The sequence below is a fragment of the Vigna unguiculata genome, chromosome 9 (assembly GCF_004118075.2).
Source record: "Vigna unguiculata cultivar IT97K-499-35 chromosome 9, ASM411807v1, whole genome shotgun sequence".
Lineage (NCBI taxonomy): Eukaryota > Viridiplantae > Streptophyta > Magnoliopsida > Fabales > Fabaceae > Vigna > Vigna unguiculata.
Window position 1 is genome coordinate 4,274,859 of NC_040287.1, and position 16,384 is coordinate 4,291,242.

General features: G+C 26.9%; 1 protein-coding gene across 6 annotated transcripts; it reads left to right on the forward strand.

Annotated features, from left to right (window-relative positions):
- The first annotated feature begins 7,874 nt into the window (after window positions 1-7,874).
- Window positions 7,875-13,234, forward strand: LOC114162182 (CBL-interacting serine/threonine-protein kinase 1-like). Of its 6 annotated transcripts, none has more exons than XM_028045981.1 (13): window positions 7,875-8,129; window positions 8,251-8,659; window positions 8,936-8,998; window positions 11,007-11,078; window positions 11,166-11,273; window positions 11,393-11,473; window positions 11,681-11,860; window positions 11,964-12,176; window positions 12,269-12,373; window positions 12,481-12,597; window positions 12,688-12,750; window positions 12,846-12,920; window positions 13,002-13,211. In XM_028045981.1, the coding sequence occupies exons 2-13, from the start codon at window positions 8,471-8,473 to the stop codon at window positions 13,104-13,106; spliced, it is 1,371 nt and encodes a 456-aa protein (XP_027901782.1). In that variant the 5' UTR covers window positions 7,875-8,129; window positions 8,251-8,470; the 3' UTR covers window positions 13,107-13,211. The 6 variants fall into 6 exon arrangements, with proteins under 6 accessions (XP_027901782.1, XP_027901781.1, XP_027901783.1 ...); XM_028045980.1 differs by having other exon boundaries at window positions 7,879-8,135; window positions 13,002-13,234; XM_028045982.1 differs by having other exon boundaries at window positions 7,944-8,135; window positions 8,271-8,659.
- Window positions 13,235-16,384: the final 3,150 nt, after the last annotated feature.

A 16,384-nucleotide genomic window follows, 5' to 3' on the forward strand; every position in this document is an offset into this window, starting at 1 on the left:
AACTTGAGGGACAAAAACATATTTAACCATTTTTTATAATATGATAGTGGCTAGACAATTTGGAGATGATAATTGATAGTGAAAACATGTTTCAAAAGTATTTTTCAAAACAACATATAAGAGACATAAAATAGTTGATAAAGTGCAATAGACGAGATGGTGCAACTTTACTATTATACTAGTTTACCCAACATTCGTTACATTCAATTTTTCTTTAGAGTTTGTAAAAAGTTCCATTGATAAAAAAATATTACAAGTATTTTTTATTGTCATTTTTGACTTATAATAAGTACACATAATCACTCTTAATTATCTAATTTATTTCCTATAAGATAAAAAAACATAAATATTTTTTAAATAAACAAAAAATAAACTCACATAAGTCTCAAGATATACTAGAAAGAAATTCATTTTAAGAAGTAACACAAAAAAGATTTTTTACATTTCATATGGGACTAAAGTAATTGGTGGAGATATAAATTGAAGTTTGTTACTTCTTTTAAGTCTATTACAGAAACAAGAAACGTAAAAACATATAAATTTGTGGTCTATTTATTTTTATATTTTAAGTCAAAAATGATGTGCTTTAAAAGCATTAAAAATTAATATTTAATTATGATGAATATTGGATTAATCTGAACAGAAATGTTTGTTCCATTGTAGAAAAAGGAAAATTCCTCCCAAAACTTTGATTGTTATTTTGGAAAGTTGTTATGGGTAGGTTTGTGCATAGTTACATAGAATGATAGAATGGACCTCTCTACCCTCACATTTTAAATGATTGCTGCTCAATCTTTCTTTTTTGGGTATGAAAAGTCAATAAATACCAAACACAAACTCTAGAGAGGCTAAACACATTTAATGGAATATGATTACGAAGTTGAGAAGAAATTATAATATATTTTAATATGTATATTTTGAGGTTAGGAGAGAGATTTGTATCTATCCCAACAAATTTGGATTTTTTCTGGATCTGTGTTGTCTTATTTCTTTATCGTATTTTTATAATATACTAATTATCACTAATTTAATATTTTAAAATATATTAAAAAGATATTTAAAGTATTAACATAATATATTTTCAATGTTCAACAGAAAATAACAGTCAGTTAAAATTAATAAAAAATCTGGACTCATCCACCACATATTATGCGTTTTATCTTATAGATCTACGAGTCTACCTGCATAATCTACCATGCGTTGTCATTCCTACACTGAATTAAGATTTACAAAACGATTCATATATTAAAAAAAAATTACATGTATAAAATTGAAATTCATAATATTTTTATTTTCCTTTAATACAATTTTTTTTCACTGTTCCTAAATATAGTCAGCAACAAGTCATTGTCTGATTTTATTTTATTTTTTCACTGAAACTCATCATCTATAACAATATATAAAGGGGATTTCTCTTTTTATGTCCACTTTTCATTTTCCAATTTTATCCTTAATTACTATTTTAAAAATTAATTATTTTATAATTATTTTTTCTGTAATCAATTTTTTTAAATCTTTTTTATTTTTACCGTTATTCTAAAAAATTTTTTAAACAATTATTTTATTTAACAACTATTTTAAAATTTATTATATATTTTTTAAAAATAAATATTATTAATTTTATAAAGATTAAAAAGTACATACACAAACGCGACATCGTGCTGTGTGTTCGCTAGTTATAGCTGAAAGAATATTTCACGAATATTTTGTTTTGTTCTTTTTAAGTGAACGAAGGAATAAGACGCAACTTTATTAGGATGATGCCAATCTTTAAACAATTACTTTCAGTCTCAATTTAATGAGTAATAAATAGGAGTGGTTGAGGATTTTGACCTTTTAAATATTTTATATTTTTATAATATTCAATATAACTTTGTGGAAAGTTTTTAGTACATAAAAAATTATGCCGATAAGATTATTATATTATAATCTTTTAATATAACTACATATATGGTGTAAATGTATGGACTAAAATAGTAATTAAATTTATAAATTTTAATGTTTGTATTTCTTTTTTTTTAAGTTGTGTATTATTTTGTTTTGTTTTGAGTAAGTCATTTTATCTAAAGTAATTCATTTAATGAGTATTAATTATTATTATTTATTTTTTTTTATAAATCAATTTTTTATTATCCATTTAAACTATTTTTACATTAAATTTCTTTTTACAAATTCTATTATTTTCAATTTTTGTATATTATTAACTAATGAAACATTGGTTACTTCTATTATTTGCAAATTGTAATGTTCATTTTTTTAAATTTAATCAAGTAAAAATTAAAATAGTCCAATAAATACTAAAAATATATTGTTTAGAAGCATATTGGGATGACCTTTTGATGAAATTTGCATTTAGTATTGGTGATTTCTCTCTCTAATATTCATTATTTAAATCTGATTAAAATATAAAATATGAATCAATATTTAAGTATTTTTTTTACCGAAATTTAATTTAAAAAGTAGTTTTCTGTTATTTATTAACATATATTGTACTGTGTCAAGCTCATAATTGATTATCTCCAGTTGAATCAAACTTAGATTTCACCTGCTTCACAATAAATTATTATCTCAAATAATAATTAAATATGTTCATCAAAAATGATTTTTACTAGTCTCTCAGACAAATTATTATTTTAAGAAATAATCCATTATGTTAAGTAATATGAAAGATTATAATCTCATATAAATAATGTATTATGTTTAATAATAATCAAGTATACCAATTCAAAATGTATTTTTTTGTTAACATAGAGAACATAGTAATAAATTTTAATTAACATTAATTTATTATCTTAGTCACTTATTCCAAAATTCTTTAAAAATAAATCCCTTCAACTTTGTTTATGCAGAATACATTTTCAGTAATTTTTGAAAAATAAGTTTCTGAATTTTTGAAAAAAGCTTTTCTAAAGAAGTTTTTTTTTTTAGGAAATACATCTTTCTTTTGGTGATATCTTCCCTTTTATTTGTATTTCTCTGAATTGGTATAGTTCTTGTTTTAGTTCCATAAGTTTTCTTGTAATTGAATAATTTATGAATATAATGAAAAATTCATATAAGATATTTTGGATTAAACTTTATGTACATATAAAATTGAACCAATAATACAAATTTATTTGTATACTGGTTGTCATTACGTATTCTTATAATCTATATCAAAGCTTTCAAGAACAATAAAACTTTTAATTACGAGAGGACAATTTTTTAAACCAATTCACCTTCATATATTGATTGTGATTTCAATAATATTTTCTTTTGCATATTACAGCAGCTAATGATCTCTATAAAATTATATGTAATAATAATATGTAAATAAAGTAAGAAGAGTACAAATATTTTAAAACATAAAGGGTAATAATGAAAAAAGGTATAAATTAAAAGTTATAAAGTATCTAAAATAGGTTGTAGCTTATAAATTAAAAAGTCCTAACATAAACTACTTTAACTACTTGCAAATACCTGATTAAATTAACTTATAAATTCGTCAAATAAGTTAATAACTAATTTATTAGGATTACTAAAAATAGTTAAATGAGAAATTAACTCTATAATTGATGTTTTCGAGAATATTATTATAATGAGATGACTAATGAATTTAAATTGAATTGAAATGTAAATGAATAAGAATATATGAGATATTAAGATTTGATATGACATGTGATGTATTGTTGACATAGTTGTTTATGATAAAAAAAAATGTACTACGTTGAGATGCACTTTTATTACGTGATTTTGTTTTGTCAAATAATAATATGACAAATATATATCTTTGAATTTAATTCAATGCATGCGTATTTAAGTGTTTGTGGTGCAATTTTAATGTCATTAATGACATGAGATGTAGCAACAGGTTGAGAGTTAATTTATGTACATTGAATTAATTTAATGCGTATCCATAAAAATATATGGATGAGATATAAATAAATAATATGAATTGTAAAAATATATTTATATGGTTATATATATATATATATATATATATATATATATATATATATATATGCATGTAAGTGAGATTTTAAAATACTAGTATCATAATATTATGTGTTTAATATCTTAAGAGAGAGATGGTGGAAAAGGAAAATAATGTTAAATTTCTTTTCTTTAGATATTATATATTGTTATTTTTTATGAAAAGAGAAGTTTGTTTTTAAAAGGAAGACTTTAAAGTGTTACACATATATTATTTTATCTTGTAATGATTAGTAGTAACTTAACAGTTACTTAAATTTTTCATTGAATGTGTTTTTGAAAAACATCGAAAAAAAGTAATTTTTTCACTATAATAATTTATTCATACACAATATTTTTAGTCATAATATTTAAAGTAATTTATTGATCAACTGTTCTCTTTATATGACACAGTTGTTAGATACATACTATTTTTATTAAATGATGACATAGTTGTTAGATTACAAATATCATGTTTGAAACTATATATATATATATATATATATATATATATATATATATATATATATATATATATATATATAAAATTTACCTCGATTTTAATTGAATATTAAATGCGCCTTACTTAATTCCAATTCGTACTAAATAAAATTCAAACTAACAGGGAAATGAACCTACATGAATATAATTAGAATGAATTTAATAAAATAATTTAGATGACTGGACATTGTTGTGATATTTTTTGACCCTCAAATCACGCATATAGCGAAAAATACAAAACAATAATAATATATTAATAGAGTTATGTTAAAAAAGAAAAATAAAACGTGTAACGGATATTATATCTAGACTTAAATACTTTAATGGTTTTCTATACTTTAATTTCTTAAATTTTATAAATGAAAAAGTTTAATGTGTATGTGAACAATTTTATATACTAATTTTTTTATTAAATACAAATATTTTCTTTTAATATTATTGTCGTGTTTTCTTTTTATCGTTGATTTCAACACTCATTTAGAATCATATTCTCCATAACAAATAAAAATTATAAAAATTACTCCAATAATTATTAACTTCATTTCATGTAATTATTTCCCTATCTAATATTAAATATATGACATAGTTATTTAACTAAATTTGTTTATTGTTTAAAAAAAATTAAGGCAAAAATTGATGTTTAACATATGAAATCTGAAAACTTTAAAATATAAACAATATATTTTAATATAAAGATTTAGAAAATAACATTTTAGAATTAATAATGGGTTAAAAATAATGAAACTCGATTATTATAATATTTGAAGGTTTTAGTACAAATATAATTGTTATAAATTAGTTTTATTATTTGAAAACATATATCTCTAAAAACTACTTTTTTAGAGTTTTCTTCCTTCTCTATAGGAGTTTTCATTCTCTATTTGTTTGTTTGAAGAGAAGACCGTTAGGGTGATCCTTGACGAACTTTTCCTTTATGTTCGATCAATTTTTTAGCCGTGTAAGTTGAACTTTTGGTCGTTTACCTATGGAATTTCTCTGTTATGGCTTACATGTGATTCTCCTTCTGTTGCATGTGAGGTTTTAACCCTCCTCTTATGCACCTATGTTGATCAGTGATCATAACAATATGTTTTGAAGTATGTCCTGATAATTCTTGTGTTGTTCCTAAGTATAGATAAAGTATCATGTGAAACTAAAGGTGTTTTAGTTTTCTTAAAGTTGTTTGGGTCTTTTAAGCCGCTTTGTCAAGTAATTGAGGATTGAACTGAATTGCGTGATGAATCTAATTGGTGTGTATGCTTTGATGTAATATAGTATATTATGGATGTTAATTGATTCTTTGTTTGATTTTGTGTTCATTGGAAAAAAATAGAATATGAATAATTGAACAAGTTGGCACTTTCTTTTATGTGTTAAATTTGTTTTGAATCAATGAGTACCAATTTGAGCAACTGATCAGGTCCAATATCACTTAAAATCACAAAATGAATTTGTTGTCATCTAGTGCAACGTTGAATGGTATCAAAGGGGGGCTGAGCGCCAGACTCTACCGTTCAGCACCAATTTTCTCGAATGGTCTAGTTTTGAGCAGTGACATGATGTTATTGAGTGCCAGCTTTTGCGAGGCAAATAGCGCTAAGCGCCAATTTTCTCTATTGGAATTGATTTTCTTTTTATGCATTATGATGCTTATGTTTGATTGAGTTTATTCTTTTTATTGGTTTAATGATTGATAATTGATATGAGTATGATATTGTGAGAATTTGAAATGATGGAGCTGAAGTATGTTTATAATATTGTTTATTATTAATTAAGGTGATAATATGATTGTGGACATGTATGATGATGATGATGATAAAGAATTTTAAGGAGAAATTCTTGGTGGTGGTAATTTTAGTATATGCCTCGATGTAAGGAGACCAATAAGGAAGTATCCTGAATTTTACTAATTATTCACACTCAAGTAGGACAAAATATGTTATGTGGTGAGAGTTGCAAGAGGTTTTAGTCACTGGACTTGTATGGTCCTAGGTGCAAAGGAAACTTACCTTCTGCGTGGTTAGGTGATAACCCCTTGAAGCCAAACTTTACAGAGCTTGGAAACTACCACATGTGCACACCTATAGTGGGTCCGACATCATTGGCATGTATCCAAACAATTGACTTAGTGTCAACTAGTCAATTGTTTGTGTGTGTGTGTGTGTATATATATATATATATATATATATATATATATATATATATATATATATTTGTATGTTAACCATGTTTAGTAATATTTAATATGCTTTAATTGTGTAGGATAATGTTTTTGTACACTAACTTACCCTTTTATATGCTTGTATTTTCTTGTGTTGTTTGTCTCTTTCTTTCGCGATGACACTTATTCGGTAAAAATAAATGATGTTTCGGGTTTAGTGACATCTCTAGAAGATGAAGACCCATAATTAGAATAGTGACAGGTCTCGAGAAACTTTAATTTTTATATAAAACTTGTTGGTTTAGTTTGAGTGTATTAATATTATATTTTTATAATCCTATATGTTGTAAGACTGTATTAATGTTTTATTTATTAGATTTTCTATTTTGAATAATGTGATGAATTACGCAAACAATTATATATAAACAATTATATAGTTCAAAAATCTTAAATTTTTAAAACTATATTTACAAATTTTAAATCAGAATAACTTTTTAATTTAAATAAAAATCTAAGAAATGAGAAACTAATTTAAAACACATGATATTTTAATGGTAAAAAAATATGATAACGTTTCCATAGCTTAAAAACTACTGGTGAAAAAGCAATTGTTTTAAAACCACTGAATTTGTGCGGTTATAATTCTTCAGCAATGAAAACAACAGGCGTATTAATGATGACAAAGTCTTTTTCTTTAACGTAATATAATACCCGTGGATCTCTCTTTCCAACTAAGAAAACTGAGTCAGTAAAATTCATACCAACAATTTATTATTACTGACTTTTATATAAAAATCGTCCAAATACCAAAAAGATGTTTCATTAATATTTAAAATTTGTATAAATTTCATACTATATGTAACCATATAAAGAAAAAAACTTTTTTTTCTCGCAATATATATATTTTTTCTCCATCCTTACAATACATGTCAAAACTTATCTTCCCACATCTTATGACGCTATATTTTTATCTTTCACTCACACTTTAAATTCTTTAAATTTTAAATAAATCTTTTAATCAATATATTAAATTCAAAAAAAGCAACATTAAGATATATATAATAAAAATATATTAAAATAAAAACTAATATAAAAAATAATAAAAATGAACTAATTTTGTTGACACTGTGAAAAATTAATTTGTTAATTAAATTAAATAAAAAGCATACTTTAAAGAGATGCTTAGGGTCGTGAATGAATTTGGAAAAAAAAAAAAAAAACCGAACATCAAGCGTGAATGACCCACCAATGTTGTAACGTGAAAGCGATGAGAGGTTACGTGTTCAGGAATCGGTTGTCGAAGAAGAAGTTGAACGGTTTGAAACAGTAAGAATGGCCAATACTCTATTTATACATTTTTGTTATACATAGTAGCCCTATATGTACACTCCGAAATCAAAAAAAGACTACTTGTTGTGCAACACTACACAACAAAACCATCACGTTGCACCAATTTGTTGGGAACCGCTTCAAACAGGAATAGCCGTTTACTATTCTTCGCACACAGCAGAAGCAGGTTCAGGTTAACGTTATTTTTCCAAATCTTTCATCAACTTATATTCCATGTAACAAACGTTTTCGATTCGCGTGTTATTATTCATTCTTCTGAAAATTCTCATTCGTTGTTATCCTTACAGAGGAACCGTTTTTCAAACAGTTTCAACTTGTTCCTCTTGCAACAGTTACCGTTTAATTCAACCCGCAACTTTATTTTCATTTCATACATAAGCAACCCAGAAGGGCGAGCACCAGAAAGAAGCAATCTTTTCATCGGATTTGGCATCAGAGAGAGAAGGGTCGTGCAGAGGAACACGTTTGGGCAAGAGGGTGTTGTTGAGAGAAAGGTGTTTCTCAGTGATGGTGACTTTAACCCATGGGAGAAAGGAAGGGCAGGGAAAGAGACTTGGGAAATACGAATTGGGAAGAATTCTTGGAGAAGGAAATTTTGGAAAGGTCAAGTTGGCAAGGGACACTAATTCTGGGAAGCTTTTCGCTGTTAAGATTCTTGAGAAGAACAAAATCATTGACCTCAATAACACTGATCAGGTATGTTTCAATCACTGTTACTACCTTAACATTTTCTTTTTACTCTGTTCTATTGTGTGCTTTCGCCAATTGCAACTTTTCAAACTTGGTTCTGTCACAATTCATGGCTTCTAAACTCTGAGGTGGTCCTATAATGCAATTGGTTCTGTGTTTGTTTTTTGCAATTTTTGTGCAGAGTTTTTGTTTGATTTCATCATCACTTCTCTCTGCTTGAGTGACTTGTAAATTCTGATTGAAACACAACCTATCAGTTTTCTGATGTATTTTTCATAGCAGATAAAGAGGGAAATATCTACCTTGAAGCTTCTGAAGCACCCTAATGTCGTCAGATTATACGAGGTAACATCCTAAGCCAATGATCCACACTATAACTTTAATCATAGTTAAGTGTTGCACTTTTTTTCATTCTCCAAAATTTTCTGGGTTTTGAATGGATCCCCTTTTTTGGTTTATCCCTTAATCTTTGCTTAGTTTTTGGTGTTCTTTTTCTTTGCCATGTGTTTCATTGTACGTGTAAAGTGCAGTAAATGCTGTGTGAAATCATTGATTCAAGAAGTGTTCCTATTTTTGATGTGTTGTTTTGTCATTTCTACACTTGGTCAAGAAAAGTTACCTTTGCTTTTATTTCCTTCCTGAAAACTTGTCTACGGGATTATCGGATCTGCAATTTGTACACTTTCTTCACTTGTTGACGTAATCAGAATAGTTAAAAGAAAAAATTGCATGATTACATCCTTATCTTAAAAGCTCATCTAAAATTAAAATAAATTTTAAGACACTAGACGAAAACATTTCATGTATAATTGAAAATGTCATGAGTGAAGATCTAACCAAATCTCCAGGCATGTATGTCCATTTTCCCCTCAATTATTGGTTCACTTATGTCTGCACTTTCCCCACATCTTTGTGTGGTGAACGTTTTATGTCTTTTTGGCTTAATTCAAGTCATAATCACCTTTTATCTCAGCTTAAAATTCTCAATTTATGCTTTGAAAAGTAAAAGTGCATGGCCCAAGTTAATGGATTATTGGATAATACAGCTATTTATTCTCATTGGTTTGATTTATTGATTTGAATTACAAACCACTAAAATGATACCCTTTTGAAAAGTGATAAAATGAAAAGTGGAGGTGAGGTGAAGCTAAATTTTGTCTAAAAACACGTTTGTATATTGGAATCGCGTTTTGCTTTCGTGTCTTTCAAAACACGTTTGGAATCTAGTTTTGCTTTTCTATGTCTTTCTAACCTTGAACTATACACTCTTTTGTATACTTGATGCTTCTAATCTTATTCTATGTTTTCTTTTGGCGTTCAAATTAGCTTCTGAAACAAGAAATTTATTTTACTTTTTACATACAATTGAACAATTCGTGGTATTTTTATTAAGTTTCTGGATTGTAAATCATAACCTAATGCATAGATGGAACCATCAAGAGCAAACATTTAGTAACAATACTAGCCAAAACATAGATATATATGTCTTTGGATTTTTATCTTTTTTATTATTGAGTTAACATTTAATTATTGTAACATTTTTTTTATAATTTTGCATGTTGATAAAGTGTATATTAATTTTTAATTTAATATACTTATTTATTAGAATAGTGTTTTGTTTGAATTTAAAATATTTAAATTGAAAATTAAAAGAATTTAAAGTTACAAGTTACAGGAGAATAAATAGAATGTGAGAGGATAGAGAACTTAGAAGTTATGAAAAAATTATTGAAACACGAGGAATGAGAGAACCAGTTTTGATGATTATTTGATAAAAATAAATAAAACAGAGAAGAAAATAAAAGAATGATTTCAGATAAATTAAAAAGTATACTCAGAAGTAAAATATGTTCAAAAAAAGAAATCCCTTTTATATAGAATCTGTTTTATTTAGTTGTACATTATTAGTTTAAATCAGAAGGCCCCACCATATAGCATAAATGAGAGTTGCGTATTAAATTGTTCAATAGTACACTCTTTTTATATAGTTGTATTTTTCTTTTCAGTTATTAAGCATTGGCCCATAGCTTTTGTCATTATTATCATTTTTTAATCAGCATCATTATTATCACAAATAGAGTAACACAGAAACACTGCCTTTAATATGTCATCACCATATATATCTTGTGGATAAAATAACATTCTTCAGACCAGATGGTCTCATAGTATGTATAAAAATGTATAAAAATAAGACATCTTATCTTATACAATAAAGTGTTTTGAGACAACTTCTTTTTACACAATCTAACACAATGTTTGGTCAGAAACATTTGTCTTGTGTAACTGTCCTGCTTTTTAGAACAAGAATGAGAGAAAAATGCATAAACTGTTAGGTTATGTTTTGTACTCGCAGGTCTTGGCTAGCAAAACCAAAATTTACATGGTACTTGAGTACGTGAATGGAGGAGAGTTATTTGACAAAATTGTAAGAAACATTTGCTTGATATTATCATTACATGATGATTTATATTGCCTAATGCAATGGCAACCAATGAACTATACTTGTCTTCAGGCATCCAAAGGTAAACTTGAAGAAGCTGAAGGTAGAAAGATATTCCAACAGTTGATTGATGGTGTGAGTTTCTGCCACACCAAAGGTGTATTCCACAGGGATCTTAAGGTATTTTGTTTGTCCTCTTAGAAACTGTTATAGTAGTATCTTGGAGCTAGAATTGAAACTATGCTCCATGCTTATCAATTTTGGTGTCTGTTTTTTCACCAACTGATAACTTGTTGCAGCTGGAGAATGTTCTTGTCGATGCCAAAGGGAACATAAAGATAACTGATTTTAATCTTAGTGCTTTGCCTCAGCATTTTAGGGTGAGATACCACTTCCGTGAACCATACCTGTTAAAAATAACACATTATTATCTTTGATATAACTACCATTGCTAGTTATTCAAAAAATTTATTTTAGGATAAAGATCACTCCTTGTTTGCCTTTCATGATCTTGGTGTGGTTGAATTGTGTGATAACTCCGAAAATTTTGGTGTGGTTGAATTGTGTGATAACTCCGAAAATTTCAGGATGATGGGTTGCTTCACACTACTTGTGGAAGTCCCAACTATGTTGCTCCTGAGATTCTTGCTAATAAAGGATATGATGGTGGAACATCAGATATATGGTCATGTGGTGTTATCTTGTATGTAATTCTTACAGGGTATCTTCCTTTCGATGACAGAAATCTTGCAGTTCTTTATCAAAAGGTATTCCTATATGATGCATTTCTGTTCTTGTTTATATAGTTCAGTAGTTGTATGTATATATATGTATAACTAAATATCATTTTCTTTCCCATGAGGATGACAGATTTTTAAAGGAGACCTTCAGATACCAAGATGGTTATCGGCCGGTGCTCGAAACATGATAAAAAGAATGCTTGATCCAAATCCTAAAACCCGGATAACAATGGCTATGATCAAAGAAGATGAATGGTTCAAAGAAGGTTATATTCCTGCAAATCCAGAAGATGAAGAAGAGGGTGTGTTCATTGATGATGAAGCCTTTTCCATTCATAATACGGTAATTCACTTGTCAACAGACAATAATTGTTGTTACCACTTTGTTCTTCCTTAATGTTTTTTCCTTAATCTGAACATTTCTATTGGTGACAGTCACTTGAATCAGATCAGGGTAGTCCAACATCAACACTTGTCAATGCATTTCAATTGATAGGGATGTCTTCATGTCTAGATCTCTCTGGCCTTTTTGAGAATGAGGTGAGGATGATAGGATGAAACATTTTCCCATGTTTTAACTTCTAGAACATTTACCACTTCCTAGGTAGGTTCACTCCATGTAACACAGATTATACTTGATGTTTCAGGATGTTACTGAGAGGAAGATAAGGTTTACATCCACTCATTCACCAAAAGATTTGGAGGAGAGGATAGAAGACATTGTAACAGGGATGAGATGTAGGGTCCAGAAGAGGAATGGGATGGTAAGTACTACTATTGATTACTTTTGTTAAGTTAAGGTTGTTGTGATTTATTATTAGTTTGTCTAAACAGTGTCCAATGTTGGATTTCAGATGAAAGTGACACAAGATACTAAAGCACAGAAATGTCTTTGTAGTCTTTCAGTGATAATAGAGGTAAATGCATGCATACTGATGTCAACAGCATAATGTATGCAATTTGCATATATAATTTTTCTGACATTTTATCTTATTATTGTGAAACTCAATAGATCTTCGAAATCAGTCCAACATTGTTTGTAGTAGAGTTGAGTAAGTGTTGTGGAGATGCTTCTGTGTATAGACAGGTATGTGTCTCTTCTGTATCTGCTTCATCAAGAAAATTCAAAGCTAAAATGTAATTTTTTGTTTTTGTTTTGATGATGTAGTTATGCCAGAAATTGTCAAATGAATTGGGTTTTGAGCCAAACCAACAGCTAGAGAGCTCAGAAATGATAGGCCTACTAAGAGAAAATAATTTGGAAGCTATATAATGTATAGATGTGTGATGCTTCTTTTTGTTGTCTAGGGTGGGTGAGATGATGATGTAGATGCGTTAAAATATTAATTGTATATATAATATTCTATTTTTCCATGGCAAATTCTCCATCAATTTGTTGTATTTTGCTATATATTATTCTCAAAAATGGTAAAACATTTAGAGAACAATTAGAATAATTGTCATAGAAAAATATAGATGACAATAGCACACAACAAGTGAGTTTCAACTAAACTATTATAAAAAAAAAATAACGAAGGACATAAAATTCCTTAAAGATGAGAAATTCCATAAATTAATCCAAAATTTTAACCAATCAATCAACTAAATTTTTAATACTAACTAATTCAGAGGGTTTTAAATGATTATTTCTTCCATAATAAAATCTAAATATTCTTTTATGTTTTATTTAAATTTAAATCTTTTAGAATTTTGGTTAAGCGGGTTTTTTTAATTAAGAATTAAAAATTTTTAAAAGGAAATTTTGTTTGTTTTGATGTTGGCGAATTTCTTCCATCACCCCATATTTTCTTTCTGCACTTCCATACTTTTTAAAATTCCCAATTATACCTTGCTGAAATTATAGTTTTGGATAGGATAATCGCTAAATATTTTGGATTATTACATGATCTGTAATTCAAAAATATTAATTTTCCTTTAGATTATAAAACCTGGAATGTATTATTTTTTTTTTAAATGTCTTCTGGATTCTAGAATTCATAATGTTCCAATTTTGATTTTCTTTTTACGAATGTCCCTCCTCTCTCACATAATGTACCAGCATAATGATGTTCATTTGCAATTTGTGAATGAATATCAATAAGTAATGCACATTGGTGAAAATAATAAAAGATTGAAGAAAATTTTGAATCGTTAAAAAGCAAAATGAAGATGTGTTGTTCTTAGCCTTAGTAAGTATGGATCGGTGCTTTGTTTGTGTGTTTATTAAGAGAAATTTAGAAGTTGATGAAAGTAATAATAAATATTTTTAAATTTATAATTAAGTTTTGAATATAATAAATGTGAAAATGATTTATATAGATAGTAGACTTTGTAAAAATACAAAAGATAAAACATGTGCAAAAATATATAAATTAGACTCTCTAAAAATATAAAGGATTCATGTAAAAATATGTAGAGTAGATTTACTAAAAATATAGATTAGTGTATGAACAAACTTATTGAGTATGTATTGCTAGACTCGTCTAATATGTGCATTGATAAACTAATCTAATATATATTGTTAGACTCGTCTAATCGGTATATGGACACATTCATCTAATGTGTATTGTTAGACTCATTTAATTTATATATAGACAAAATTGTGTAATATATATTGTAAGACTTGTTTAATTAAAGAATGAATAAACTCGTCTAATTAGAGAATGTATATACTTGTCTGATGTGTATTAATAGACTCATCTAATGTGTGTGTGAACAGGTTCATGTAACGGTATATTACTAGACTCGTCTAATTAGTGTATGGACAAACTCATCTAATATGCATTGCAAAACTTTATGCTTAAATTATTAATTAGTATTTGAAGTTATTATTATTATTATTAGCATAATTAATAATATATAAATTAATAAGGCATAAAATTTATAAAGTAGGGTTAAATATGTTTTTTATCCCTTAACTTTCAATGAATTTTGGAATTATTCCATTTCGAAACTTTGAACCAATTTAGTCATTCATCTTTCGAAATACATAGATTTAGTCATTTTAATCAAATTTTGTTAAATTTATTTGACATTTCTAGTATTTGACTTAACATAAAAAAAGATGTGTCAAACAGTATAAACAATTTAAATACAATCATGAAATGCGTACAAATCAAATAAACTTAACAAAATTTGATTATAATGACTAAATCTATGTATTTCGAAAGATGAAGGACTAAATTAGTCCAAAATTTTAAAATGGACTAATTCTAAAATTCACTGAAAATTAAGGGACCAAAAACATATTTAACTCTATAAAGTATTTACATACACAATTAATATACCGTAATATCTGGTGTAATACTATAATGCAATACCTTGTGAATGTAAAAAGTTGTTGTTCTTAATAGATGTGTACGTGTCGAGATTGTGGACAACCACGTAGTAATGTTGGTTTCTTCTTTTAGTTAAGTGAGAGAATACCTTTTTTGAACTTTTTATGTGAATTGATGATAATGTCATGTGTCAAAAATGTTCTATTTGTGTCAAAAATATTAACCTTACAAAAAACCAGTCTTTGGACATAGTTTCGATTTTACTGGATCCATCTTTTAAGGATTAATTTGATGAAACATAAAAACATAATTGTTAGAACATAATTAAAATACAATTTACTTTATAATTATTTAATGCTCAACCTACTATTATTTCTCATTATAATAAAATTACTAATCAGAGCATTATTTTATTTAGTCTTCTCATGAAAATTGATACAATATTGTAGCTCTAACCTTGACATTTACAAACAGAAGATGTTCCTGAGTTGACACATACGCCATTCTTAAACCCTTGCCAATTGCAGCATATGGTACACAAGTTTGTTCCTGGGCCACATCTCTGAGAACTACAATCTTGTGGTGGAGCACTATCAACTCTTATTGATTTTGTAGAGAGTGGATTTGCATCTATGAATCCTGCCAAAGAAAAAAAAAATGACATTTTGTTATGATAATTTTCTTTCATTTGTTGTTTTACCTAATATTAAACAAATACAAAACTATGAGTGCAATTTTTTTTGAATGCATAGAAGCAAGAATATTGCAAAACACAAGAATCAAGAATATTGCAAAACACAAGAATCAAGAATATTGTAAAACACAATAATGTTTTATTTCATGGACTCAACATACAAAAATGAAACTAACATGCAAAATTACCTAAAGGTGCAACCAAAAGGACTATTAAAATGCCCAACAAAAAATGTTGATTGAAATGGAAAGCCATGGGAAAGAGTTAAATGATAAGAAGTGTCTTTCTAATAATTTGAGTACACTTAACCACAACAATCAAATATAAGAACAATTGTGTTTTTCCTATATTCCTAAGTGATATTTATACTTTGCTATTGAAATGAAAGCATTTAATTTTTTTTTTCATTATTATTTCCTCAAATCATATATTTTATCATCATTATGATTATCATTATTATCATTGTCACTATTATTATTATTATCATTATTATTACTAATTACTATTATTATTATTATTATTATTATTATTATTATCTGACGTTTCAAGCGCATTTCATGATAATATTTGAATTGTTTA